This window comes from Oncorhynchus nerka, unplaced genomic scaffold (genome assembly GCF_034236695.1).
Source record: "Oncorhynchus nerka isolate Pitt River unplaced genomic scaffold, Oner_Uvic_2.0 unplaced_scaffold_838, whole genome shotgun sequence".
Taxonomy (NCBI): Eukaryota; Metazoa; Chordata; class Actinopteri; order Salmoniformes; family Salmonidae; genus Oncorhynchus; species Oncorhynchus nerka.
Genome location: NW_027040430.1, coordinates 40,649 through 67,379, shown reverse-complemented (window position 1 = coordinate 67,379; position 26,731 = coordinate 40,649). Strand labels below are relative to the sequence as shown.

Genomic DNA, 26,731 nt, shown 5'->3' with positions numbered 1-26,731 from the left:
TAATGTTCCTATAGACTCAGTAAGACCAGCAGGCTAATGTTCCTATAGACTCAGTAAGGCCAGCAGGCTAATGTTCCTATAGACCCAGTAAGACCAGCAGGCTAATGTTCCTATAGACCCAGTAAGGCCAGCAGGCTAATGTTCCTATAGACTCAGTAAGGCCAGCAGGCTAATGTTCCTATAGACCCAGTAAGACCAGCAGGCGAATGTTCCTATAGACCCAGTAAGACCAGCAGGCTAATGTTCCTGTAGACTCAGTAAGACCAGCAGGCTAATGTTCCTATAGACCCAGTAAGGCCAGCAGGCTAATGTTCCTATAGACTCAGTAAGGCCAGCAGGCTAATGTTCCTATAGACCCAGTAAGACCAGCAGGCTAATGGTCCTATAGACCAGCAGGCTAATGTTCCTACAGACTCAGTAAGGCCAGCAGGCTAATGTTCCTATAGACCCAGTAAGACCAGCATCTCTCTAACAGGGTCTGATGTAGACCCTAACATCTCTCTCATGGGGACAGTGAAGTCTGTAACATCTCTCTCCTCTCTCTCTCTCTCTCTCTCTCTCTCTCAGGGTCTGATGTCAGCCGTGCTGTACCACCAGAGCTGTAGGACTCTGTTAGGGGACAACTCTCTCATGGGGACAGTGAAGTCTGTAACATCTCTCTCTTCTCTCTCTCTCTCTCTCAGGGTCTGATGTCAGCCGTGCTGTACCACCAGAGCTGTAGGACTCTGTTAGGGGACAACTCTCTCATGGGGACAGTGAAGTCTGTAACATCTCTCTCCTCTCTCTCTCTCTCTCTCTCTCTCTCAGGGTCTGATGTCAGCCGTGCTGTACCACCAGAGCTGTAGGACTCTGTTAGGGGACAACTCTCTCATGGGGACAGTGAAGTCTGTAACATCTCTCTCTCTCTCTCTCTCTCTCAGGGTCTGATGTCAGCCGTGCTGTACCACCAGAGCTGTAGGACTCTGTTAGGGGACAACTCTCTCATGGGGACAGTGAAGTCTGTAACATCTCTCTCCTCTCTCTCTCTCTCTCTCTCTCTCTCTCTCAGGGTCTGATGTCAGCCGTGCTGTACCACCAGAGCTGTAGGACTCTGTTAGGGGACAACTCTCTCATGGGGACAGTGAAGTCTGTAACATCTCTCTCTTCTCTCTCTCTCTCTCTCAGGGTCTGATGTCAGCCGTGCTGTACCACCAGAGCTGTAGGACTCTGTTAGGGGACAACTCTCTCATGGGGACAGTGAAGTGTGTAACATCTCTCTCCTCTCTCTCTCTCTCAGGGTCTGATGTCAGCCGTGCTGTACCACCAGAGCTGTAGGACTCTGTTAGGGGACAACTCTCTCATGGGGACAGTGAAGTCTGTAACATCTCTCTCTCTCTCTCTCTCTCTCTCTCTCTCTCTCTCTCTCTCTCTCTCTCTCTCTCTCTCTCTCTCTCTCTCTCTCTCTCTCTCTCTCTCTCTCTCTCAGGGTCTGATGTCAGCCGTGCTGTACCACCAGAGCTGTAGGACTCTGTTAGGGGACAACTCTCTCATGGGGACAGTGAAGTCTGTAACATCTCTCTCTCTCTCAGGGTCTGATGTCAGCCGTGCTGTACCACCAGAGCTGTAGGACTCTGTTAGGGGACAACTCTCTCATGGGGACAGTGAAGTCTGTAACATCTCTCTCTCTCTCTCTCTCTCAGGGTCTGATGTCAGCCGTGCTGTACCACCAGAGCTGTAGGACTCTGTTAGGGGACAACTTTGGTGGCGTCTTCAATGAGCTGCTGGTGCTACTTCCTGACACGAGGAAACAGCAGGAGCTGCTGACGGCCCACGCAGACGACCGGGCCATGGAAATACAGGGAGGGGGCGGAACCAGGAAGAACAGGAAGAGTGCCTGGCAGACCCCCTCCAGCGCCATCTCTAATGCAGCCGCGCTGGACTGCCAGGTATGCCCCACCTGCTGCCAGGTGCTGGACCCTAAAGACTTCAACTCCCATAAGACCTTGCACCTGGGGGACAACGAGGACTTCCCCTCCCTGCAGGACGTCAGCCGCATCATCAGCTAGCCCTGGCCTGGGACAGACATGCGCACTGCCCTGCCTGTTGCCATGGTGACCGTGGCCAGAGAGGACGTTGGGTAGTGTATTTGATGGCGAGGCTGGGGCCAGCAGGAGGTTGAACTGAATTCTGGTTGCCAGATGTTGACCTGATTCCCGGTGTGATACCGGCTGGACCTGGACCCAGCCCGGCGACCTGAACCTGGAGGGCCCTAAAAGTACCACATGTTGTGTATTAATGAGAAGAATGGTTCTATATATTTGATTTTTCTCCCCCCCCTCTCTCTCTTCTGATCACATTTCCATGATGTTGATAAAGTGTTGAAGGCGTTGGTTGTTTTATCAGGTTTGATGACTGAGGAGAGTTTATTAAGTCAGACCCTCTTACTACTCCCTCGGAGACAGTCAGACCCTCTACTACTCCCTCGGAGACAGTCAGACCCTCTACTACTCCCTCGGAGACAGTCAGACCCTCTACTACTCCCTCGGAGACAGTCAGACCCTCTACTACTCCCTCGGAGACAGTCAGACCCTCTACTACTCCCTCGGAGACAGTCAGACCCTCTACTACTCCCTCGGAGACAGTCAGACCCTCTACTACTCCCTCGGAGACAGTCAGACCCTCTACTACTCCCTCGGAGACAGTCAGACCCTCTACTACTCCCTCGGAGACAGTCAGACCCTCTACTACTCCCTCGGAGACAGTCAGACCCTCTACAACTCCCTCGGAGACAGTCAGACCCTCTACTACTCCCTCGGAGACAGTCAGACCCTCTACTACTCCCTCGGAGACAGTCAGACCCTCTACTACTCCCTCGGAGACAGTCAGACCCTCTACAACTCCCTCGGAGACAGTCAGACCCTCTACAACTCCCTCGGAGACAGTCAGACCCTCTACTACTCCCTCGGAGACAGTCAGACCCTCTACTACTCCCTCGGAGACAGTCAGACCCTCTACTACTCCCTCGGAGACAGTCAGACCCTCTACTACTCCCTCGGAGACAGTCAGACCCTCTACTACTCCCTCGGAGACAGTCAGACCCTCTACTACTCCCTCGGAGACAGTCAGACCCTCTACTACTCCCTCGGAGACAGTCAGACCCTCTACTACTCCCTCGGAGACAGTCAGACCCTCTACTACTCCCTCGGAGACAGTCAGACCCTCTACTACTCCCTCGGAGACAGTCAGACCATCTACTACTCCCTCGGAGACAGTCAGACCCTCTACTACTCCCTCGGAGACAGTCAGACCCTCTACTACTCCCTCGGAGACAGTCAGACCCTCTACTACTCCCTCGGAGACAGTCAGACCCTCTACTACTCCCTCGGAGACAGTCAGACCCTCTCCTACTCCCTCGGAGACAGTCAGACCCTCTCCTACTCCCTCGGAGAGGAGACAGTCAGGAGTCGGACTGTTTCTCTTCTGTCTCTCTCTCAACCAGTCTGTAAACCCACAACCAGTCTGTAAACCCACAACATATAAAACCAGAATATTTCTGTTTGCCCCAATTTTGATTAAACAGCTTTGGTCCATTTTGGTCTATTTGTCTTCTGTCCCCTACCCTGTCCCCTACCCGTGTCCCCTACCCTGTCCCCTACCCGTGTCCCCTACCCTGTCCCCTACCCGTGTCCCGTACCCTGTCCCGTACCCTGTCCCCTACCCTAGTGTTAGAGGAGGTCCTAGTCTGTCTCCTACCCTAGTGTTAGAGGGGGTCCTAGTCTGTCCCCTACCCTAGTGTTAGAGGAGGTCCTAGTCTGTCCCCTACCCTAGTGTTAGAGGAGGTCCTAGTCTGTCCCCTACCCTAGTGTTAGAGGAGGTCCTAGTCTGTCCCCTACCCTAGTGTTAGAGGAGGTCCTAGTCTGTCCACTACCCTAGTGTTAGAGGAGGTCCTAGTCTGTCCCCTACCCTAGTGTTAGAGGAGGTCCTAGTCTGTCCCCTACCCTAGTGTTAGGAGGTCCTAGTCTGTCCCCTACCCTAGTGTTAGGAGGTCCTAGTCTGTCCCCTACCCTAGTGTTAGGAGGTCCTAGTCTGTCCCCTACCCTAGTGTTAGGAGGTCCTAGTCTGTCCCCTACCCTAGTGTTAGAGGAGGTCCTAGTCTGTCCCCTACCCTAGTGTTAGAGGAGGTCCTAGTCTGTCCCCTACCCTAGTGTTAGAGGAGGTCCTAGTCTGTCCCCTACCCTAGTGTTAGAGGAGGTCCTAGTCTGTCCCCTAGCCTGTCCCCTACCCTAGTGTTAGAGGAGGTCCCAGTCTGTCCCCTACCCTAGTGTTAGAGGAGGTCCTAGTCTGTCCCCTACCCTAGTGTTAGAGGAGGTCCTAGTCTGTCCCCTACCCTAGTGTTAGAGGAGGTCCTAGTCTGTCCCCTACCCTAGTGTTAGAGGAGGTCCTAGTCTGTCCCCTACCCTAGTGTTAGAGGAGGTCCTAGTCTGTCCCCTACCCTAGTGTTAGAGGAGGCCCTAGTCTGTCCCCTACCCTGTCCCCTACCCTAGTGTTAGAGGAGGTCCCAGTCTGTCCCCTACCCTAGTGTTAGAGGAGGTCCCAGTCTGTCCCCTACCCTAGTGTTAGAGGAGGTCCCAGTCTGTCCCCTACCCTAGTGTTAGAGGAGGTCCTAGTCTGTCCCCTACCCTAGTGTTAGAGGAGGTCCCAGTCTGTCCCCTACCCTAGTGTTAGAGGAGGTCCTAGTCTGTCCCCTACCCTAGTGTTAGAGGAGGCCCTAGTCTGTCCCCTACCCTAGTGTTAGAGGAGGTCCCAGTCTGTCCCCTACCCTGTCCCCTACCCTAGTGTTAGAGGAGGCCCTAGTCTGTCCCCTACCCTGTCCCCTACCCTAGTGTTAGAGGAGGTCCTACCCTGTCCCCTACCCTAGTGTTAGAGGAGGCCCTAGTCTGTCCCCTACCCTGTCCCCTACCCTAGTGTTAGAGGAGGTCCTAGTCTGTCCCCTACCCTAGTGTTAGAGGAGGTCCTAGTCTGTCCCCTACCCTAGTGTTAGAGGAGGTCCTAGTCTGTCCCCTACCCTAGTGTTAGAGGAGGTCCTAGTCTGTCCCCTACCCTAGTGTTAGAGGAGGCCCTAGTCTGTCCCCTACCCTGTCCCCTACCCTAGTGTTAGAGGAGGTCCTAGTCTGTCTCCTACCCTAGTGTTAGAGGAGGTCCTAGTCTGTCTCCTACCTTAGTGTTAGAGGAGGTCCTAGTCTGTCTCCTACCCTAGTGTTAGAGGAGGTCCTAGTCTGTCCCCTACCCTAGTGTTAGAGGAGGTCCTAGTCTGTCTCCGCCATACTGTTGTCCCCTACCCTAGTGTTAGAGGAGGTCCTAGTCTGTCCCCTACCCTAGTGTTAGAGGAGGTCCTAGTCTGTCCCCTACCCTAGTGTTAGAGGAGGTCCTAGTCTGTCCCCTACCTTAGTGTTAGAGGAGGTCCTAGTCTGTCCCCTACCTTAGTGTTAGAGGAGGTCCTAGTCTGTCCCCTACCCTAGTGTTAGAGGAGGTCCTAGTCTGTCCACTACCCTAGTGTTAGAGGAGGTCCTAGTCTGTCCCCTACCTTAGTGTTAGAGGAGGTCCCAGTCTGTCCCCTACCTTAGTGTTAGAGGTCCTAGTCTGTCCCCTACCTTAGTGTTAGAGGAGGTCCTAGTCTGTCTCCGCCATACTGTTGTCCCCTACCCTAGTGGAGTGGCTTCTGTCTGGCCACTCTACCATAAAGGCCTGATTCGTGAAGTGCTGCAGGGATGGTTATCCTTCTGGAAGTTTCTCCCATCTCCACAGACGAACTCTGGAGTTCTTTCAGAGTGACCATCGGGTTCTTGGTCACCTCCCTGACCAAGGTCCTTCTCCCCCTGATAGCTTAGTTTGGCCTGGGGGCCAGTTCCAGGAAGAGTCTTGGTGGTTCCAAACTTCTTCCATTTCAGAATGATGGAGGCCACTGTGTTCTTGGGGACCATCAATACGGCAGAAACGTTTTGGTCCCTTCCCCAGATCTGTGCCTCAAGACTATCCTGTCTCGGAGCTCTACGATTCCTTCAACCTCATGGCTTGGTTTCTGCTCTGACTTACACTGTGAGACCTTATATAGACAGGTGTGTGCCTTTCCAAATCCTGTCCAATCAATTGAATTTATCACAGGTGGACTCCAATCAAGTTGTAGAAACATCTCAAGGATGATCAATGGAAACAGGAAGCACCTGACCTCAATTTTGAGTCTCAAAACAAAGGGTCTGAATATTTACGTACATTTTTTTAATGGACGTAACACAACAGAAGGGGGGACCTTTATAGACGTAACACAACAGAAGGGGGGACCTTTATGGACGTAACAAAACAGAAGGGGGGACCTTTATAGATGTAACACAACAGAAGGGGGGACCTTTATGGACGTAACACAACAGAAGGGGGGACCTTTATAGATGTAACACAACAGAAGGGGGGACCTTTATGGATGTAACACAACAGAAGGAGCGACCTTTATAGATGTAACACAACAGAAGGGGGGACCTTTATAGATGTAACACAACAGAAGGGGGGACCTTTATGGACGTAACACAACAGAAGGGGGGACTTTTATAGATGTAACACAACAGAAGGGGGACCTTTATAGACGTAACACAACAGGAGGGACCTTCATGGACGTAACACAACAGAAGGAGCGACCTTTATAGATGTAACACAACAGAAGGGGGGACCTTAATAGACGTAACACAACAGAAGGGGGGACCTTAATGAACGTAACAACAGAAGGGGGGACCTTTATAGATGTAACACAACAGAAGGGGGGACCTTTATGGATGTAACACAACAGAAGGGGGGACCTTTATAGACGTAACACAACAGAAGGGGGGACCTTTATAGACGTAACACAACAGAAGGGGGGACCTTAATGAACGTAACACAACAGAAGGGGGACCTTTATAGAAGTAACACAAAAGAAGGGGGACCTTTACAGACGTAACACAAAAGAAGGGGGGACCTTTATAGAAGTAACACAACAGAGACCAGTCATGAAAAATGTTCTGCTTTATTTCAGTGAGGTGATCTGACAGCAGTCAGACAGGAGAACAATGGAAGGACCTCTGTACTAATGGGCACATTGAGGTGCTACACCTTTAAAAACAACTACCAGGGTCAGATCACATGTGATTGGTCCATTTCCAACAGAGTTACTATAATACTGAAGCACTACAGACGGCTTCACGACCACTTCTATAATACACACTGAGATACTTTACTACCAACAGCACTGGAGTGGACACACACACACACACACACACACACACACACACACACACACACACACACACACACACACACACACACACACACACACACACACCACACCACACACACACACACACACACACACACACACACACACACACACACACACACAGGCAGAGTGTGTTTAGGAGGATCAACAGGACAGAAATGAGTTGATCTGAAATGATTCCTTATTCTACAGACCAGACCCCTCCTCTCTGTCTCCAGACCCCTCCTCCCTGACCCCTCCTCCCTGTCTCCAGACCCCTCCTCCCTGTCTCCTGACCCCTCCTCTCTGTCTCCAGACCCCTCCCTGACCCCTCCTCCCTGTCTCCAGACCCCTCCTCCCTGTCTCCAGACCCCTCCTCCCTGTCTCCTGACCCCTCCTACATTTACATTTAAGTCATTTAGCAGACGCTCTTATCCAGAGCGACTTACTCTCTGTCTCCTGACCCCTCCTCTCTGTCTCCAGACCCCTCCTCTCTGTCTCCAGACCCCTCCTCCCTGACCCCTCCTCCCTGTCTCCAGACCCCTCCTCCCTGTCTCCAGACCCCTCCTCCCTGTCTCCAGACCCCTCCTCCCTGTCTCCAGACCCCTCCTCCCTGTCTCCAGACCCCTCCTCCCTGTCCAGACCCCTCCCCCTGTCTCCAGACCCCTCCTCCCTGTCTCCTGACCCCTCCTCCCTGTCTCCTGACCCCTCCTCCCTGTCTCCAGACCCCTCCTCCCTGTCTCCAGACCCCTCCTCCCTGTCTCCAGACCCCTCCTCCCTGTCTCCAGACCCCTCCTCCCTGTCTCCAGACCCCTCCTCCCTGTCTCCAGACCCCTCCTCCCTGTCTCCAGACCCCTCCTCCCTGTCTCCAGACCCCTCCTCCCTGTCTCCAGACCCCTCCTCCCTGTCTCCAGACCCCTCCTCCCTGTCTCCAGACCCCTCCTCCCTGTCTCCAGACCCCTCCTCCCTGTCTCCAGACCCCCTCCCTCCCCTCCCTGTCTCCAGACCCCTCCTCCCTGTCTCCAGACCCCTCCTCCCTGTCTCCAGACCCCTCCTCCCTGTCTCCAGACCCCTCCTCCCTGTCTCCTGACCCCTCCTCCCTGTCTCCTGACCCCTCCTCCCTGTCTCCCCTGACCCCTCCTCCCTGTCTCCTGACCCCTCCTCCCTGTCTCCTGACCCCTCCTCCCTGTCTCCAGACCCCTCCTCCCTGTCTCCAGACCCCTCCTCCCTGTCTCCAGACCCCTCCTCCCTGTCTCCAGACCCCTCCTCCCTGTCTCCAGACCCCTCCTCCCTGTCTCCAGACCCCTCCTCCCTGTCTCCAGACCCCTCCTCCCTGTCTCCAGACCCCTCCTCCCTGTCTCCAGACCCCTCCTCCCTGTCTCCAGACCCCCTCCTCCCTGTCCCCTCCCTCCTCCCCCTGTCTCCTGACCCCTCCTCCCTGTCTCCTGACCCCTCCTCCCTGTCTCCAGACCCCTCCTCCTGTCTCCAGACCCCTCCTCTCCTGTCTCCAGACCCCTCCTCCCTCTCCTGTCCCTGTCTCCTGACCCCTCCTCCCTGTCTCCAGACCCCTCCTCCCTGTCTCCAGACCCCTCCTCCCTGTCTCCTGACCCCTCCTCCCTGTCTCCAGACCCCTCCTCCCTGTCTCCTGACCCCTCCTCCCTGTCTCCAGACCCCTCCTCCCTGTCTCCAGACCCCTCCTCCCTGTCTCCAGACCCCTCCTCCCTGTCTCCAGACCCCTCCTCCCTGTCTCCAGACCCCTCCTCCCTGTCTCCAGACCCCTCCTCCCTGTCTCCTGACCCCTCCTCTCTGTCTCCAGACCCCTCCTCCCTGTCTCCCTGACCCCTCCTCTCTGTCTCCAGACCCCTCCTCCCTGTCTCCAGACCCCTCCTCCCTGTCTCCCTGTCTCCAGACCCCTCCTCCCTGTCTCCAGACCCCTCCTCCCTGTCTCCAGACCCCTCCTCCCTGTCTCCAGACCCCTCCTCCCTGTCTCCAGACCCCTCCTCCCTGTCTCCAGACCCCTCCTCCCTCCCTCCTCCCTGTCTCCAGACCCCTCCTCCCTGTCTCCAGACCCCTCCTCCCTGTCTCCTGACCCCTCCTCCCTGTCTCCAGACCCCTCCTCCCTGTCTCCTGACCTCCTCCTCCCTGTCTCCAGACCCCTCCTCCCTGTCTCCAGACCCCTCCTCCCTGTCTCCTGACCCCTCCTCTCTGTCTCCTGACCCCTCCTCTCTGTCTCCTGACCCCTCCTCTCTGTCTCCTGACCCCTCCTCTCTGTCTCCTGACCCCTCCTCCCTGTCTCCAGACCCCTCCTCCCCCTGTCTCCAGACCCCTCCTCCCTGTCTCCAGACCCCTCCTCCCTGTCTCCAGACCCCTCCTCCCTGTCTCCCCCTCCTCCCTGACCCCTCCTCCCTGTCTCCAGACCCCTCCTCTCTGTCTCCAGACCCCTCCTCCCTGTCTCCAGACCCCTCCTCCCTGTCTCCAGACCCCTCCTCCCTGTCTCCAGACCCCTCCTCCCTGTCTCCAGACCCCTCCTCCCTGTCTCCTGACCCCTCCTGACCTCTCCTCCCTGTCTCCTGACCCCTCCTCTCTGTCCCTCTCCAGACCCCTCCTCCCTGTCTCCAGACCCCTCCTCTCTGTCTCCAGACCCCTCCTCCCTGTCTCCAGACCCCTCCTCCCTGTCTCCAGACCCCTCCTCCCTGTCTCCAGACCCCTCCTCCCTGTCTCCAGACCCCTCCTCCCCCTGTCTCCAGACCCCTCCTCCCTGTCTCCAGACCCCTCCTCCCTGTCTCCAGACCCCTCCTCCCTGTCTCCAGACCCCTCCTCCCTGTCTCCAGACCCCTCCTCCCTGTCTCCAGACCCCTCCTCCCTGTCTCCAGACCCCTCCTCCCTGTCTCCAGACCCCTCCTCCCTGTCTCCAGACCCCTCCTCCCTGTCTCCAGACCCCTCCTCCCTGTCTCCAGACCCCTCCTCCCTGTCTCCAGACCCCTCCTCCCTGTCTCCAGACCCCTCCAGACCCCTCCTCCCTGTCTCCAGACCCCTCCTCCCTGTCTCCAGACCTCCTCCTCCCTCCTCCCTGTCTCCAGACCCCTCCTCCCTGTCTCCAGACCCCTCCTCCCTGTCTCCAGACCCCTCCTCCCTGTCTCCAGACCCCTCCTCCCTGTCTCCAGACCCCTCCTCCCTGTCTCCAGACCCCTCCTCCCTGTCTCCAGACCCCTCCCTCCCTGTCTCCTGACCCCTCCTCCCTGTCTCCTGACCCCTCCTCCCTGTCTCCTGACCCCTCCTCCCTGTCTCCAGACCCCTCCTCCCTGTCTCCAGACCCCTCCTCCCTGTCTCCAGACCCCTCCTCCCTGTCTCCAGACCCCTCCTCCCTCTCCTCCTCCCTGTCTCCAGACCCCTCCTCCCTGTCTCCAGACCCCTCCTCCCTGTCTCCAGACCCCTCCTCCCTGTCTCCAGACCCCTCCTCCCTGTCTCCAGACCCCTCCTCCCTGTCTCCTCCCTGACCCCTCCTCCCTGTCTCCAGACCCCTCCTCCCTGTCTCCAGACCCCTCCTCCCTGTCTCCCCTCCTCCCTGTCTCAGACCCCTCCTCCCTGTCTCCAGACCCCTCCTCCCTGTCTCCCTCCCTGACCCCTCCTCCCTGTCTCCAGACCCCTCCTCCCTGTCTCCAGACCCCTCTCTCTGTCTCCAGACCCCTCCTCTCTGTCCTCCCTGAGACCCCCTCCCCTCCAGACCCCTCCTCCCTGTCTCCAGACCCCTCCTCCCTGTCTCCAGACCCCTCCTCCCTGTCTCCAGACCCCTCCTCCCTGTCTCCAGACCCCTCCTCCCTGTCTCCAGACCCCTCCTCCCTGTCTCCAGACCCCTCCTCTCTGTCTCCAGACCCCTCCTCCCTGTCTCCAGACCCCTCCTCCCTGTCTCCAGACCCCTCCTCCCTGTCTCCTGAGACCCCTCCTCCCTGTCTCCTGACCCCTCCTCTCTGTCTCCTGACCCCTCCTCTCTGTCTCCTGACCCCTCCTCCCTGTCTCCTGACCCCTCCTCCCTGTCTCCTGACCCCTCCTCCCTGTTTCCAGACCCCTCCTCCCTGTTTCCAGACCCCTCCTCCCTGTCTCCAGACCCCTCCCCCCTGTCTCCAGACCCCTCCTCCCTGTCTCCAGACCCCTCCTCCCTGTCTCCAGACCCCTCCTCCCTGTCTCCCTGTCTCCAGACCCCTCCTCCCTGTCTCCTGACCTCTCCTCCCTGTCTCCAGACCCCTCCTCCCTGTCTCCAGACCCCTCCTCTCTGTCTCCTGACCCCTCCTCCCTGTCTCCTGACCCCTCCTCCCTGTCTCCCTGACCCCTCCTCCCTGTCTCCTGACCCCTCCTCCCTGTCTCCTGACCCCTCCTCCCTGTTTCCTGACCCCTCCTCCCTGTTTCCTGACCCCTCCTCCCTGTTTCCAGACCCCTCCTCCCTGTTTCCAGACCCCTCCTCCCTGTTTCCAGACCCCTCCTCCCTGTTTCCAGACCCCTCCTCCCTGTTTCCAGACCCCTCCTCCCTGTTTCCAGACCCCTCCTCCCTGTCTCCTGACCCCTCCTCCCTGTCTCCTGACCCCTCCTGACCTCTCCTCCCTGTCTCCAGACCCCTCCTCCCTGTCTCCTGACCCCTCCTGACCTCTCCTCCCTGTCTCCAGACCCCTCCTCCCTGTCTCCTGACCCCTCCTGACCCCTCCTCCCTGTCTCCAGAGCCCTCCTCCCTGTCTCCAGACCCCTCCTCCCTGTCTCCAGACCCCTCCTCTCTGTCTCCTGACCCCTCCTCCCTGTTTCCTGACCCCTCCTCCCTGTTTCCTGACCCCTCCTCCCTGTTTCCTGACCCCTCCTCCCTGTTTCCAGACCCCTCCTCCCTGTCTCCAGACCCCTCCTCCCTGTCTCCAGACCCCTCCTCCCTGTCTCCTGACCCCTCCTGACCTCTCCTCCCTGTCTCCAGACCCCTCCTCCCTGTCTCCAGACCCCTCCTCCCTGTCTCCAGACCCCTCCTCCCTGTCTCCTGACCCCTCCTGACCTCTCCTCCCTGTCTCCAGACCCCTCCTCCCTGTCTCCTGACCCCTCCTGACCTCTCCTCCCTGTCTCCAGACCCCTCCTCCCTGTCTCCAGACCCCTCCTCCCTGTCTCCAGACCCCTCCTCCCTGTCTCCAGACCCTTCCTCCCTGTCTCCTGACCCCTCCTCCCTGTCTCCTGACCCCTCCTGACCTCTCCTCCCTGTCTCCAGACCCCTCCTCCCTGTCTCCAGACCCCTCCTCCCTGTCTCCAGACCCCTCCTCCCTGTCTCCAGACCCCTCCTCCCTGACCCCTCCTCCCTGTCTCCTGACCCCTCTCCCGGTCTCCTGACCCTTCCTCCCTGTTTCCTGACCCCTCCTCCCTGTTTCCTGACCCCTCCTCCCTGTTTCCAGACCCCTCCTCCCTGTTTCCAGACCCCTCCTCCCTGTTTCCAGACCCCTCCTCCCCTGTTTCCAGACCCCTCCTCCCTGTTTCCAGACCCCTCCTCCCTGTCTCCTGACCCCTCCTCCCTGTCTCCTGACCCCTCCTGACCTCTCCTCCCTGTCTCCAGACCCCTCCTCCCTGTCTCCTGACCCCTCCTGACCTCTCCTCCCTGTCTCCAGACCCCTCCTCCCTGTCTCCAGACCCCTCCTCTCTGTCTCCAGACCCCTCCTCCCTGTCTCCAGACCCCTCCTCCCGGTCTCCTGACCCCTCCTCCCTGTTTCCTGACCCCTCCTCCCTGTTTCCTGACCCCTCCTCCCTGTCTCCAGACCCCTCCTCCAGACCCCTCCTCCCTGTCTCCTGACCCCTCCTCCCAGTCTCCTGACCCCTCCTCCCTGTCTCCTGACCCCTCCTGACCTCTCCTCCCTGTCTCCAGACCCCTCCTCCCTGTCTCCTGACCCCTCCTGACCTCTCCTCCCTGTCTCCAGACCCCTCCTCCCTGTCTCCTGACCCCTCCTCCCTGTCTCCTGACCCCTCCTGACCTCTCCTCCCTGTCTCCAGACCCCTCCTCCCTGTCTCCTGACCCCTCCTCCCTGTCTCCTGACCTCTCCTCCCTGTCTCCAGACCCCTCCTCCCTGTCTCCAGACCCCTCCTCCCTGTTTCCAGACCCCTCCTCCCTGTCTCCAGACCCCTCCTGACCTCTCCTCCCTGTCTCCAGACCCCTCCTCCCTGTTTCCAGACCCCTCCTCCCTGTTTCCAGACCCCTCCTCCCTGTCTCCAGACCCCTCCTCCCTGTTTCCAGACCCCTCCTCCCTGTTTCCAGACCCCTCCTCCCTGTTTCCAGACCCCTCCTCCCTGTCTCCAGACCCCTCCTCCCTGTCTCCTGACCCCTCCTCCCTGTCTCCTGACCCCTCCTGACCTCTCCTCCCTGTCTCCAGACCCCTCCTCCCTGTCTCCTGACCCCTCCTGACCTCTCCTCCCTGTCTCCAGACCCCTCCTCCCTGTCTCCAGACCCCTCCTCCCTGTCTCAGACCCCTCCTCCCTGTCTCCAGACCCCTCCTCCCTGTCTCCAGACCCCTCCTCTCTGTCTCCTGACCCCTCCTCCCTGTCTCCTGACCCCTCCTCCCTGTCTCCTGACCCCTCCTCCCTGTCTCCTGACCCCTCCTCCCTGTCTCCTGACCCCTCCTCCCTGTCTCCTGACCCCTCCTCCCTGTCTCCTGACCCCTCCTCCCTGTTTCCAGACCCCTCCTCCCTGTTTCCTGACCCCTCCTCCCTGTTTCCAGACCCCTCCTCCCTGTCTCCAGACCCCTCCTCCCTGTCTCCAGACCCCTCCTCCCTGTCTCCTGACCTCTCCTCCCTGTCTCCAGACCCCTCCTCCCTGTCTCCAGACCCCTCCTCCCTGTCTCCAGACCCCTCCTCCCTGTCTCCAGACCCCTCCTCCCTGTCTCCAGACCCCTCCTTCCTGTCTCCTGACCCCTCCTGACCTCTCCTCCCTGTCTCCAGACCCCTCCTCCCTGTCTCCTGACCCCTCCTGACCTCTCCTCCCTGTCTCCAGACCCCTCCTCCCTGTCTCCAGACCCCTCCTCCCTGTCTCCAGACCCCTCCTCCCTGTCTCCTGACCCCTCCTCCCTGTCTCCTGACCCCTCCTCCCGGTCTCCTGACCCCTCCTCCCTGTTTCCTGACCCCTCCTCCCTGTTTCCTGACCCCTCCTCCCTGTTTCCAGACCCCTCCTCCCTGTTTCCAGACCCCTCCTCCCTGTTTCCAGACCCCTCCTCCCTGTTTCCAGACCCCTCCTCCCTGTCTCCTGACCCCTCCTCCCTGTCTCCTGACCCCTCCTGACCTCTCCTCCCTGTCTCCAGACCCCTCCTCCCTGTCTCCTGACCCCTCCTGACCTCTCCTCCCTGTCTCCAGACCCCTCCTCTCTGTCTCCAGACCCCTCCTCCCTGTCTCCAGACCCCTCCTCCCGGTCTCCTGACCCCTCCTCCCTGTTTCCTGACCCCTCCTCCCTGTTTCCTGACCCCTCCTCCCTGTTTCCTGACCCCTCCTCCCTGTTTCCTGACCCCTCCTCCCTGTTTCCTGACCCCTCCTCCCTGTCTCCAGACCCCTCCTCCAGACCCCTCCTCCCTGTCTCCTGACCCCTCCTCCCTGTCTCCTGACCCCTCCTCCCTGTCTCCTGACCCCTCCTGACCTCTCCTCCCTGTCTCCAGACCCCTCCTCCCTGTCTCCTGACCCCTCCTGACCTCTGACTCCTCCCTGTCTCCAGACCCCTCCTCCCTGTCTCCTGACCCCTCCTCCCTGTCTCCTGACCCCTCCTGACCTCTCCTCCCTGTCTCCAGACCCCTCCTCCCTGTCTCCTGACCCCTCCTGACCTCTCCTCCCCCTGTCTCCAGACCCCTCCTCCCTGTCTCCAGACCCCTCCTCCCTGTCTCCAGACCCCTCCTCCCTGTCTCCAGACCCCTCCTCCCTGTCTCCAGACCCCTCCTCTCTGTCTCCTGACCCCTCCTCCCTGTCTCCTGACCCCTCCTCCCTGTCTCCTGACCCCTCCTCCCTGTCTCCTGACCCCTCCTCCCTGTCTCCTGACCCCTCCTCCCTGTCTCCTGACCCCTCCTCCCTGTCTCCTGACCCCTCCTCCCTGTTTCCAGACCCCTCCTCCCTGTTTCCTGACCCCTCCTCCCTGTTTCCAGACCCCTCCTCCCTGTCTCCAGACCCCTCCTCCCTGTCTCCAGACCCCTCCTCCCTGTCTCCAGACCCCTCCTCCCTGTCTCCAGACCCCTCCTCCCTGTCTCCAGACCCCTCCTCCCTGTCTCCAGACCCCTCCTCCCTGTCTCCAGACCCCTCCTCCCTGTCTCCAGACCCCTCCTCCCTGTCTCCTGACCCCTCCTGACCTCTCCTCCCTGTCTCCAGACCCCTCCTCCCTGTCTCCTGACCCCTCCTGACCTCTCCTCCCTGTCTCCAGACCCCTCCTCCCTGTCTCCAGACCCCTCCTCCCTGTCTCCAGACCCCTCCTCCCTGTCTCCTGACCCCTCCTCCCTGTCTCCTGACCCCTCCTCCCTGTCTCCTGACCCCTCCTCCCTGTTTCCTGACCCCTCCTCCCTGTTTCCTGACCCCTCCTCCCTGTTTCCAGACCCCTCCTCCCTGTTTCCAGACCCCTCCTCCCTGTTTCCAGACCCCTCCTCCCTGTCTCCTGACCCCTCCTCCCTGTCTCCTGACCCCTCCTCCCTGTCTCCTGACCCCTCCTGACCTCTCCTCCCTGTCTCCAGACCCCTCCTCCCTGTCTCCTTCCAGACCTCCTCCTCCCAGACCCCTCCTCTCCCTGACCCCTCCTCCCTGTCTCCAGACCCCTCCTCCCTGTCTCCTGACCCCTCCTCCCTGTTTCCTGACCCCTCCTCCCTGTTTCCTCCCCTCCTCCCTGTCCTCCTGACCCCTCCTCCCTGTTTCCTGACCCCTCCTCCCTGTTTCCAGACCCCTCCCTCCCTGTTTCCTGACCCCTCCTCCCTGTCTGACCCCTCCTCCAGACCCCTCCTCCCTGTCTCCTGACCCCTCCTCCCTGTCTCCTGACCCCTCCTCCCTGTCTCCTGACCCCTCCTGACCTCTCCTCCCTGTCTCCAGACCCCTCCTCCCTGTCTCCTGACCCCTCCTGACCCCTCCTCCCTGTCTCTCAGACCCCTCCTCCCTGTCTCCAGACCCTCCTCCCTGTCTCCTGACCCCTCCCTCCCTCCCTGTCTCCAGACCCATCCTCCCTGTCTCCAGACCCCTCCTCCCTGTCTCAGACCCCTCCTCCCTGTCTCCTGACCCCTCCTCCCTGTCTCCTGACCCCTCCTGACCTCTCCTCCCTGTCTCCAGACCCCTCCTCCCTGTCTCCTGACCCCTCCTGACCTCCCCTCCTCCCTGTCTCCAGACCCCTCCTCCCTGTCTCCAGACCCCTCCTCCCTGTCTCCAGACCCCTCCTCCCTGTCCTCTGACCCCTCCTCCCTGTTTCCTGACCCCTCCTCCCTGTTTCCAGACCCCTCCTCCCTGTCTCCAGACCCCTCCTCCAGACCCCTCCTCCCTGTCTCCTGACCCCTCCTCCCTGTCTCCTGACCCCTCCTCCCTGTCTCCTGACCCCTCCTGACCTCTCCTCCCTGTCTCCAGACCCCTCCTCCCTGTCTCCTGACCCCTCCTGACCTCTCCTCCCTGTCTCCAGACCCCTCCTCCCTGTCTCCTGACCCCTCCTCCCTGTCTCCTGACCCCTCCTCCCTGTCTCCTGACCCCTCCTGACCTCTCCTCCCTGTCTCCAGACCCCTCCTCCCTGTCTCCTGACCCCTCCTCCCTGTCTCCTGACCTCTCCTCCCTGTCTCCAGACCCCTCCTCCCTGTCTCCAGACCCCTCCTCCCTGTCTCCAGACCCCTCCTCCCTGTTTCCAGACCCCTCCTCCCTGTCTCCAGACCCCTCCTCCCTGTCTCCAGACCCCTCCTCCCTGTCTCCAGACCCCTCCTCCCTGTTTCCAGACCCCTCCTCCCTGTCTCCAGACCCCTCCTCCCTGTTTCCAGACCCCTCCTCCCTGTCTCCAGACCCCTCTATCACTCAGACTAGAGTACTGAGAACATCAACACAACATAGAACAGACACGCTGCTGTGATGTGTAGAGTAAGTAACTGTGTTCCGTAAGGAGCCATTTTAATATCTATTATTACTACTAATGACCTATAGAAACACATAGAATAACACATTCAGCAATGGCAAAACAAAACAAGTCTCCTGAACCCTCCTCCCTGTCTCCTGACCCCTCCTGACCTCTCCTCCCTGTCTCCAGACCCATCCTCCCTGTCTCCTGACCCCTCCTCCCTGTCTCCTGACCTCTCCTCCCTGTCTCCAGACCCCTCCTCCCTGTCTCCAGACCCCTCCTCCCTGTCTCCAGACCCCTCCTCCCTGTCTCCTGACCCCTCCTCCCTGTCTCCTGACCCCTCCTGACCTCTCCTCCCTGTCTCCAGACCCCTCCTCCCTGTCTCCTGACCCCTCCTGACCTCTCCTCCCTGTCTCCAGACCCCTCCTCTCTGTCTCCAGACCCCTCCTCCCTGTCTCCAGACCCCTCCTCCCGGTCTCCTGACCCCTCCTCCCTGTTTCCTGACCCCTCCTCCCTGTTTCCTGACCCCTCCTCCCTGTTTCCTGACCCCTCCTCCCTGTTTCCTGACCCCTCCTCCCTGTCTCCTGACCCCTCCTCCAGACCCCTCCTCCCTGTCTCCTGACCCCTCCTCCCTGTCTCCTGACCCCTCCTCCCTGTCTCCTGACCCCTCCTGACCTCTCCTCCCTGTCTCCAGACCCCTCCTCCCTGTCTCCTGACCCCTCCTGACCTCTCCTCCCTGTCTCCAGACCCCTCCTCCCTGTCTCCTGACCCCTCCTCCCTGTCTCCTGACCCCTCCTGACCTCTCCTCCCTGTCTCCAGACCCCTCCTCCCTGTCTCCTGACCCCTCCTCCCTGTCTCCTGACCTCTCCTCCCTGTCTCCAGACCCCTCCTCCCTGTCTCCAGACCCCTCCTCCCTGTCTCCAGACCCCTCCTCCCTGTTTCCAGACCCCTCCTCCCTGTCTCCAGACCCCTCCTGACCTCTCCTCCCTGTCTCCAGACCCCTCCTCCCTGTTTCCAGACCCCTCCTCCCTGTTTCCAGACCCCTCCTCCCTGTCTCCAGACCCCTCCTCCCTGTTTCCAGACCCCTCCTCCCTGTCTCCAGACCCCTCTATCACTCAGACTAGAGTACTGAGAACATCAACACAACATAGAACAGACACGCTGCTGTGATGTGTAGAGTAAGTAACTGTGTTCCGTAAGGAGCCATTTTAATATCTATTATTACTACTAATGACCTATAGAAACACATAGAATAACACATTCAGCAATGGCAAAACAAGAAACAAGGTTTTTGAAGTGTCTGTCCTACAGTACCGGTCAACAGTTTGGACAAACCTCCTCATTCCAGGGCTTTTCTTTATTTTTTACTATTTTCTACATTGTAGAATAATAGTGAAGACGATGAAATAACACATATGGAATCATGCAGTAACCAAAAAAAGTGTTAAATAAATCAAAATATATTTACCTTGATGGCAGCTTTGCACACTCTTGGCATTCTCTCAACCAGCTTCGTGAGGTAGTCACCTGGAATGCTTTTCAATTAACAGGTGTGCCTTGTTAAAAGTTCATTTGTGAAGTTTCTTTCCTTCTTAGTGCGTTCAAATCAAATCAAATCCAATTTTATTTGTCACATACACATGGTTAGCAGATGTTAATGCGAGTGTAGCGAAATGCTTGTGCTTCTAGTTCCGACAATGCAGTAATAACCAACAAGTAATCTAACTAACAATTCCAAAACTACTGTCTTATACACAGTGTAAGGGGATAAAGAATATGTACATAAGGATATATGAATGAGTGATGGTACAGAGCAGCATACAGTAGATGGTATCGAGTACAGTATATACATATGAGATGAGTATGTAGACAAAGTAAACAAAGTGGCATAGTTAAAGTGGCTAGTGATACATGTATTACATAAGGATGCAGTCGATGATGTAGAGTACAGTATATACGTATGCATATGAGATGAATAATGTAGGGTAAGTAACATTATATAAGGTAGCATTGTTTAAAGTGGCTAGTGATATATTTACATCATTTCCCATCAATTCCCATTATTAAAGTGGCTGGAGTTGGGTCAGTGTCAATGACAGTGTGTTGGCAGCAGCCACTCAATGTTAGTGGTGGCTGTTTAACAGTCTGATGGCCTTGAGATAGAAGCTGTTTTTCAGTCTCTCGGTCCCAGCTTTGATGCACCTGTACTGACCTCGCCTTCTGGATGATAGCGGGGTGAACAGGCAGTGGTTCGGGTGGTTGATGTCCTTGATGATCTTTATGGCCTTCCTGTAACATCGGGTGGTGTAGGTGTCCTGGAGGGCAGGTAGTTTGCCCCCGGTGATGCATTGTGCAGACCTCACTACCCTCTGGAGAGCCTTACGGTTGAGGGCGGAGCAGTTGCCGTACCAGGCGGTGATACAGCCCGCCAGGATGCTCTCGATTGTGCATCTGTAGAAGTTTGTGAGTGCTTTTGGTGACAAGCCGAATTTCTTCAGCCTCCTGAGGTTGAAGAGGCGCTGCTGCGCCTTCTTCACGACGCTGTCAGTGTGAGTGGACCAATTCAGTTTGTCTGAGCCAATCAGTTGTTGCCAATCAGTTGTGTTGTGACAAGGTAGGGGTGGTATACAGAAGTTGGCCCTATTTGGTAGAAGACCAAGTCCAGATTATGGCAAGAAGCAAAGAGATTACAGGTAACCTCACTTCAGATTGCAGCCCAAATAAATGCTTCACAGAATTGAAGTAACAGACCCATCTCAACATCAACTGTTCAGAGGAGACTGTGTGAATCAGGCCTTCATGGTCAAATTGCTGCAGAGAAACCACTACTACCACTACATCAACTGTTCAGAGGAGACTGTGTGAATCAGGCCTTCATGGTTGAATTGCACCTCAACATCAACTGTTCAGAGGAGACTGTGTGAATCAGGCCTTCATGGTTGAATTGCTGCAAAGAAACCACCACTACTAAAGGACACCAATAAGAAGAAGAGACTTGCTTGGGCCAAGAAACATAAGCAATGGACATTAGACCGGTGGAAATCTGTCCTTTTGATCTGGTGAGTCCAAATTTGAGATCTTTGGTTCCAACCGTGTCTTTGTGAGACGCAGAGTAATTGAAAGGATGATCTCTGCATGTGTGGTTCCCACCGCGAAGCATGGAGGAGGAGGAGGAGGAGGTGGTGTGATGGTGTAAGGGTGCTTTGGGAAAGGGGGATACCTAGTCAGTTGTCCCACTGAATGTATTCAACTGAAATGCTGGTGACACTGATTTATTTAAGGCACACTTAACCAGCATGGCTACCACAGCGATACGCCATCCCATCTGGTTTGGGCTTAGTGGGACTATCTTTTCTTCAACAGGACAATGACCCAACACACCTCCAGGCTGGGTAAGGGCAATTTGATGAAGGAGAGTGATGAAGTGCTGCATCAGATGACCTGGCCTCCACAATCACCTGACCTCATCCCAAATTGAGATGGTTTGGGGATGAGTTGGATCGCAGAGTGACGGAAAAGCAGCCAACAAGTGCTCAGCATATGTGGGAACTCCATTCAAGAATGTTGGAAAAGCATTCCAGGTGAAGCTGGTTGAGAGAATGCCAAGAGTGTGCAAAGCTGTCATCAAGGCAAAGGGTGGCTACTTTAAAGAATCTCACATTTAAAATATTTTTGATTTGTTTAACACTTTCTTGGTTACTACATGATTCCATGTGTTGTTTCATAGTTGACATCTTCACTATTATTCTACAATGTAGAAAACAGTTTTTTTTAATAAAACATAATTGAATGAGTAGGTGTGTCCAAACGTTTGATTGGTTCTGTATATCTAGGAGATATAAGATCAGGAAATATTGTAGTTTTTTTTGGACATATTTAACAAAACTACCTCCATACTTCCATTTATTGATTGTTTTTTTTGTACCGGTACCTGGTTACCTTCAGAGGAGTCCTATGACACTTGTGGGGTTGGTAGAGCTAAACGGAGAAGCCCAACCGGTTCTCTGATTTCTCTGATTTCCGGGATGTCTCATGTTCTGTCAAAACACTGCTTTAGCTCGGCCACCTTCCCCCGCTGATGCGGAATCCCGACAGGGGGATGCGGTGCATTGACCATCTCTATCTTTAAACTGACACCTTTTAGATGAGGATTTGTGTATTATGTTACTGAGATTGACGCACTAAAAACTCAAACTCTTAAGGATTAACATTACCGCATGTCAGCTGCATGAAAATGAGCGAATTGACATTAAAACGGGGCAGTAATTCCCTCCCAATTGCGTTCGACAACATTTCTCTACCAAGGCAGAGAGACGGAGTGCGACGCACTCTATTTACAGCGGCGGACGCATCAATTCAGACCACAAGCCTAATGGTTGCCGTTGACAACCACTGAACGTCATTACACTTCACGTTTATTTTGTAGCAGATCTCTTTCCATTCACCAAACGACCGGCGCACAAACATGCGCCGTAAGCCAACAGGAGCACCTTTAGGTCCATTCATCAAACGACCGGCGCACAGTGGACCAACATGCGCCGTAAGCCAACAGGAGCACCTTTAGGTCCATTCACCAAACGACCGGCGCACAAACATGCGCCGTAAGCCAACAGGAGCACCTTTAGGTCCATTCATCAAACATGCGCCGTAAGCCAACAGGAGCACCTTTAGGTCCATTCATCAAACATGCGCCGTAAGCCAACAGGAGCACCTTTAGGTCCATTCACCAAACATGCGGCAGGGTAGCCTAGTGGTTAGAGCGTTGGACTAGTAACCGGAAGGTTGCGAGTTCAAACCCCCGAGCTGACAAGGTACAAATCTGTCGTTCTGCCCCTGAACAGGCAGTTAACCCACTGTTCCCAGGCCGTCATTGAAATTATGAATGTGTTCTTAACTGACATGCCTGGTTAAATAAAGGTAAAATTAAAAAAGATTAAAATGCGCGGTAAGCCAACAGGAGCACCTTTTAGGGAAGTGATTGTGTGACAATCAGCTGAAAACATGATGACTGGTTGTGTTTACAACACATTTTAAAAGGGAATACATTTTAAAAAGTTATACGATTAATAGGTCTATTAGACCCAGAGGACATTCTACATTAATAGGGAGTATTTAATCGTTTTGATGTCTTCACTAATTATTCTACGATGTAGAAAATAGTAATACAAATAAATAAAAACCCTGGGTGTGTCCAACCTTTTGACTGGTGCTGTATATTGGCCGTCCTTGATCTACATACTGAAAATCCTCTTTCTCTGAACATACATCTTTATACTGTAGGTCCTATGTGTAAGTCAATTTATTCAACCTTTCAGGGGTAAATCAACGTTTTTTCCATATCAATTCAGATCAAATGAATTTTAAAATCAAAACAAACGGCTCTTTAAAATCAAAATTCACAATTCAACAACAGAACATTTTGCCCACACAATATTACATTCATCACTTTTAAACTTATTTTAAAGGCCCAAAACTTTCCTGTGTTTGATATATTTCCACGCTATGATGTTGGAACAATACTGTGAAATTCATAATGCCGTTTTAGTTGAAAAGACCGTCTGAAATTTCAGTCTGTTTTGGTGGGATGGAGTTTTGGCCTGCCTGGTGACGTCACCAGGCGTTTAATAGACCAATAAGAGAGTTCGAAATTGGGGTAAATTCAAAAAAAAAAAAAAAAAAAGTTTGAAATCTCTCTGCCAATAACAGAAGCTAAGAAGCTATTTTTTGTTTGTTTTCAATTAAAATGGTCAAAAGGAATCACAGAAATGTACTAATTCGTCAGAAATGATTTGATATTCAGATAGAAAAAGAGCTGCAGCATGGGGCCTTTTAAAAGCTTGAGTCCCTCGGCAGCTAGAGGGCGCTGTTACACCGCTAGTGTTACAAGGAGCAGATGGCACCACAGACAAGGCTTTCTGGAGGTCAGTTATATTCAGCATTATATTCATCTGTTATATCAACAAACACAAAACCTCTTGAATTGTAATATAATATGTAATAGGACTGTCAATACAGACAGCGACATGTAATGTCTAGGCTTCACCTAGAGACACTGTACAAGATGGTGAGACAGACTGTTCCGGAACACCTCTGTTCCGGAACACCTCTGCTCCGGAACACCTCTGCTCCGGAACACCACCAACAGAAGAACGCTTTTACTTGTCTTTCTTTATCTTCAGACCTGAAACAACAAATACCACACACACACACACACACACCAGACACACACACACTGGACAGTGAGGTTCACTAGTGAGTGTGTGTGGGTGTGTTGTCACCATGGTAACAATGGGCACGGTTGTATTCCACAGAGCAGATTTAGAGAGACCCAGGGTATATACAGTAATAAAGAGCCATCATGGTATGTCTAGTTTATCTCTGGGTAGCTGACTGACTGATGCTCTGTGAAGGAAGACAACTAGCAGGGCAGTTTGGCAGCTTACAGAATGACAAACAGCTTCTAGAAAAGAAACAAAAAGATTCTAGAATGTAAACAAACAGCTTCTAGAAAAGAAACATAAAAAGATTCTAGAACGTAAACAAACAGCTTCTAGAACATAAATAAACCACTTCTAGAATGTAAACATAAACAAGCCAGAATCTTCTGTGATGTTTGCACACATTAGTTTAGGGCGCATCTGAAACCACCTTACAAAGTGCACTGGTGGTAAAGGCTCAGCTGGCCATCATTAATGCACTACATAAGGAATAGTGTATGACTCTGGTCGGCAGAGTGGCTACTGGGTGGAGGGAGATATTGCACTTGGTCACGTTAACATCATAGTGGTGAAAGTTACTATCTACAGTCACTGTCAGACACACAAGACAGTTTGGCACTTAGTCAGTCTTACAGAACATGCAGATAACACCGAACCCAAGAACAGAACATCCCCTTAAAAACATTACCATGGAGGGACTGTACATGTAACTAGGTCGCTTCCAGCACTATGTTCTCTAGTGGATAGGACCTGGTATGTGGGGACAGGGACTAGGGGGACAGGGAGGGACTAGGGAGACAGGGAGGGACTAGAGGGACAGGGAGGGACTAGAGGGACAGGGAGGGACTAGGGGGAAAGGGAGGGGGAGACAGGGAGGGACTAGGGGAAAGGGAGGGGGAGACAGGGAGGGACTAGGGGGGACAGGGAGGTGGGGACAGGGAGGGACTAGTATATGGGGACCTGGTATGTGGGGACAGGGAGGGACAGGGAGGTGGGGACTAGGGAGGGACTAGTATATGGGGACCTGGTATGTGGGGACAGGGAGATGGGGACAGGGAGGGACTAGGGGGAAAGGGAGGTGGAGACAGGGAGGGACTAGTATATGGGGACCTGGTATGTGGGGACAGGGAGGGACTAGTATATGGGGACCTGGTATGTGGGGACAGGGAGATGGGGGCAGGGAGGGACTAGGGGGAAAGGGAGGTGGAGACAGGGAGGGACTAGGGGGACAGGGAGGTGGGGACTAGTATATGGGGACCTGGTATGTGGGGGCAGGGGCTTCCAGCCCCTCTGTGAACGGGGGGCTCTGGTAGTTGTCGCTGGGCTCGATGGCGCCCCCGGTGGTGGTGGGGGGGTATGGTGTTACCGGGGCGACTCCGTCCAGATGGTCGGTGGTGAAGAGGGTCATGTCTGTTCCCAGGAGATATTTTTGGACTGCACGCACCGTCAGACCAGCCTGGAGGGAGAAGAAGAAGAATGAGGAGGAGAAGAATGAGGAGGAGGAGGAGAAGGAAGAGAAGGAGGAGGAGGAGGAGGAGAAGAATGAGGAGGAGGAGGAGAAGGAAGAGAAGGAGGAGGAGGAGGAGGAGAAGAATGACGAGGAGGAGGAGAAGGAAGAGAAGGAGGAGGAGGAAGAGAAGGAGAAGGAAGAGAAGGAGAAGAAGGAGGAGGAGGAGAAGAAGAGGAGGAGGAAGAGAAGGAGAAGGAAGAGAAGGAGAAGAAGGAGGAGGAGGAGAAGAAGAGGAGGAGGAAGAGAAGGAAGAGAAGGAGAAGAAGGAGGAGGAGGAGAAGAAGAGGAGGAGGAAGAGAAGGAGAAGGAAGAGAAGGAGAAGAAGGAGGAGGAGGAGAAGAAGAGGAGGAGGAAGAGAAGGAGAAGGAAGAGAAGGAGAAGAAGAAGAGGAGGAGGAGAAGGAAGAGGAGGAGAAGAAGAATGAGGAGGAGGAAGAGAAGGAGAAGGAAGAGAAGGAGAAGAAGAAGAGGAGGAGGAGGAGGAGGAGGAGCAGAAGAATGAAGAGTACAATGCCACAGTGCAGTCGCCCCTGGAGCAGCTATAGGGTGTGTGTGTGTGTGTGTGTGTGTGTGTGTGTGTGTGTGTGTGTGTGTGTGTGTGTGTGTGTGTGTGTGTGTGTGTGTGTGTGTGTGTGTGTGTACCCAAGTGAGGATGGAGAAGAATGAGAAGGCGATAGAGGCCCTGGCTGCGTCAGCCCCCTGGTTGAGTGGCAGGTCCTCAGGGGCGGTCCTAGACCACTGATTGGCCAGGAAACAGAAACTCACAAACCACAGGAACGTCCAGAAACCTGAAAACCACCAATCACAGCACACAGTCAGAGGACAGCCAACCAATCACAGCACACAGTCAGAGGACAGCCAACCAATAACAGCACACAGTCAGAGGACAGCCAACCAATCACAGCACACAGTCAGAGGACAGCCAACCAATCACAGCACACAGTCAGAGGACAGCCAACCAATCACAGCACACAGTCAGAGGACAGCCAACCAATCACAGCACACAGTCAGAGGACAGCCAACCAATCACAGCAGACAGTCAGAGGACAGCCAACCAATCACAGCACACAGTCAGAGGACAGCCAACCAATCACAGCACACAGTCAGAGGACAGCCAACCAATCACAGCATACACATTGAACTAAAGAGCGTCCATCTGTGTGTTTTAGCCTACCTGAAACCCCGACCTCCAGCATCACAGCCTTCTTCCTGTCCTTAATAGAGCTGATCTGTTGAAACTTCACATCCAACAGGAAGAAGAAGGAGCACAGCAACAAGCCCACCAGACCACAGAACATTCCGTAGTTACAGGCATCAGGGTTCTTATGGAACACACAGTGGAGACGTTCACTACCCAGGTTCACATAGCCCTCGTTCACTATAGAGGCAAACACCACCAGGGAGAATACCTGAGGAGGAGAGGAGAGGGGGGAGAAGAGACGTTCACTACCCAGGTTCACATAGCCCTCGTTCACTATAGAGGCAAACACCACCAGGGAGAATACCTGAGGAGGAGAGGAGAGGAGAGGAGAGGAGAGGAGAGGAGAGGAGAGGAGAGGAGAGGAGAGGAGAGGAGAGGAGAGGAGGGGGAGGAGGGAGGAGAGGGGAGGAGAGGAGAGACGTTCACTACCCAGGTTCACATAGCCCTCGTTCACTATAGAGGCAAACACCACCAGGGAGAATACCTGAGGAGGAGAGGAG

General features: G+C 55.4%; 3 protein-coding genes across 3 annotated transcripts in view; 2 read left to right on the top strand and 1 right to left on the bottom strand.

Moving 5' to 3' along the window:
• Nucleotides 1-2,378, top strand: part of znf598 (zinc finger protein 598) — a 68,055-nt gene extending 65,677 nt beyond the window's left edge. Inside the window, exon 12 of the mRNA XM_065016833.1 lies at nt 1,680-2,378. Coding sequence (XP_064872905.1) covers nt 1,680-2,045 — 366 coding nt within the window. The 3' untranslated portion in view covers nt 2,046-2,378. The remainder of the gene's footprint in view (nt 1-1,679) is intronic.
• Nucleotides 2,129-20,491, top strand: LOC135571021 (mucin-2-like). Its single transcript, XM_065016838.1, has 3 exons — nt 2,129-2,153; nt 2,397-3,681; nt 20,461-20,491. The coding sequence occupies exons 1-3, from the start codon at nt 2,129-2,131 to the stop codon at nt 20,489-20,491; spliced, it is 1,341 nt and encodes a 446-aa protein (XP_064872910.1).
• Nucleotides 20,492-22,584: 2,093 nt separating this feature from the next.
• The window catches only part of syngr3a (synaptogyrin 3a), a 4,765-nt gene continuing 618 nt past the window's right edge, over nt 22,585-26,731 (bottom strand). Inside the window, exons 2-5 of the mRNA XM_065016837.1 lie at nt 26,671-26,715; nt 26,205-26,439; nt 25,673-25,818; nt 22,585-24,977 (exon numbers count right to left, since the gene is read on the bottom strand). Coding sequence (XP_064872909.1) covers nt 24,765-24,977; nt 25,673-25,818; nt 26,205-26,439; nt 26,671-26,715 — 639 coding nt within the window. The 3' untranslated portion in view covers nt 22,585-24,764. The remainder of the gene's footprint in view (nt 24,978-25,672; nt 25,819-26,204; nt 26,440-26,670; nt 26,716-26,731) is intronic.

What these genes read in the sequence shown, in the direction of transcription:
- LOC135571021 (XM_065016838.1), top strand. Translation starts at nt 2,129, where the DNA reads ATGGCGAGGCTGGGGCCAGCAGGAG. An exon ending in GAGGCTGGGGCCAGCAGGAG is followed by an intron (nt 2,154 to 2,396) that starts GTTGAACTGAAT and finishes TTGATGACTGAG; the next exon opens with GAGAGTTTATTAAGTCAGAC. An exon ending in CGTGTCCCGTACCCTGTCCC is followed by an intron (nt 3,682 to 20,460) that starts GTACCCTGTCCC and finishes CCCACCGCGAAG; the next exon opens with CATGGAGGAGGAGGAGGAGG.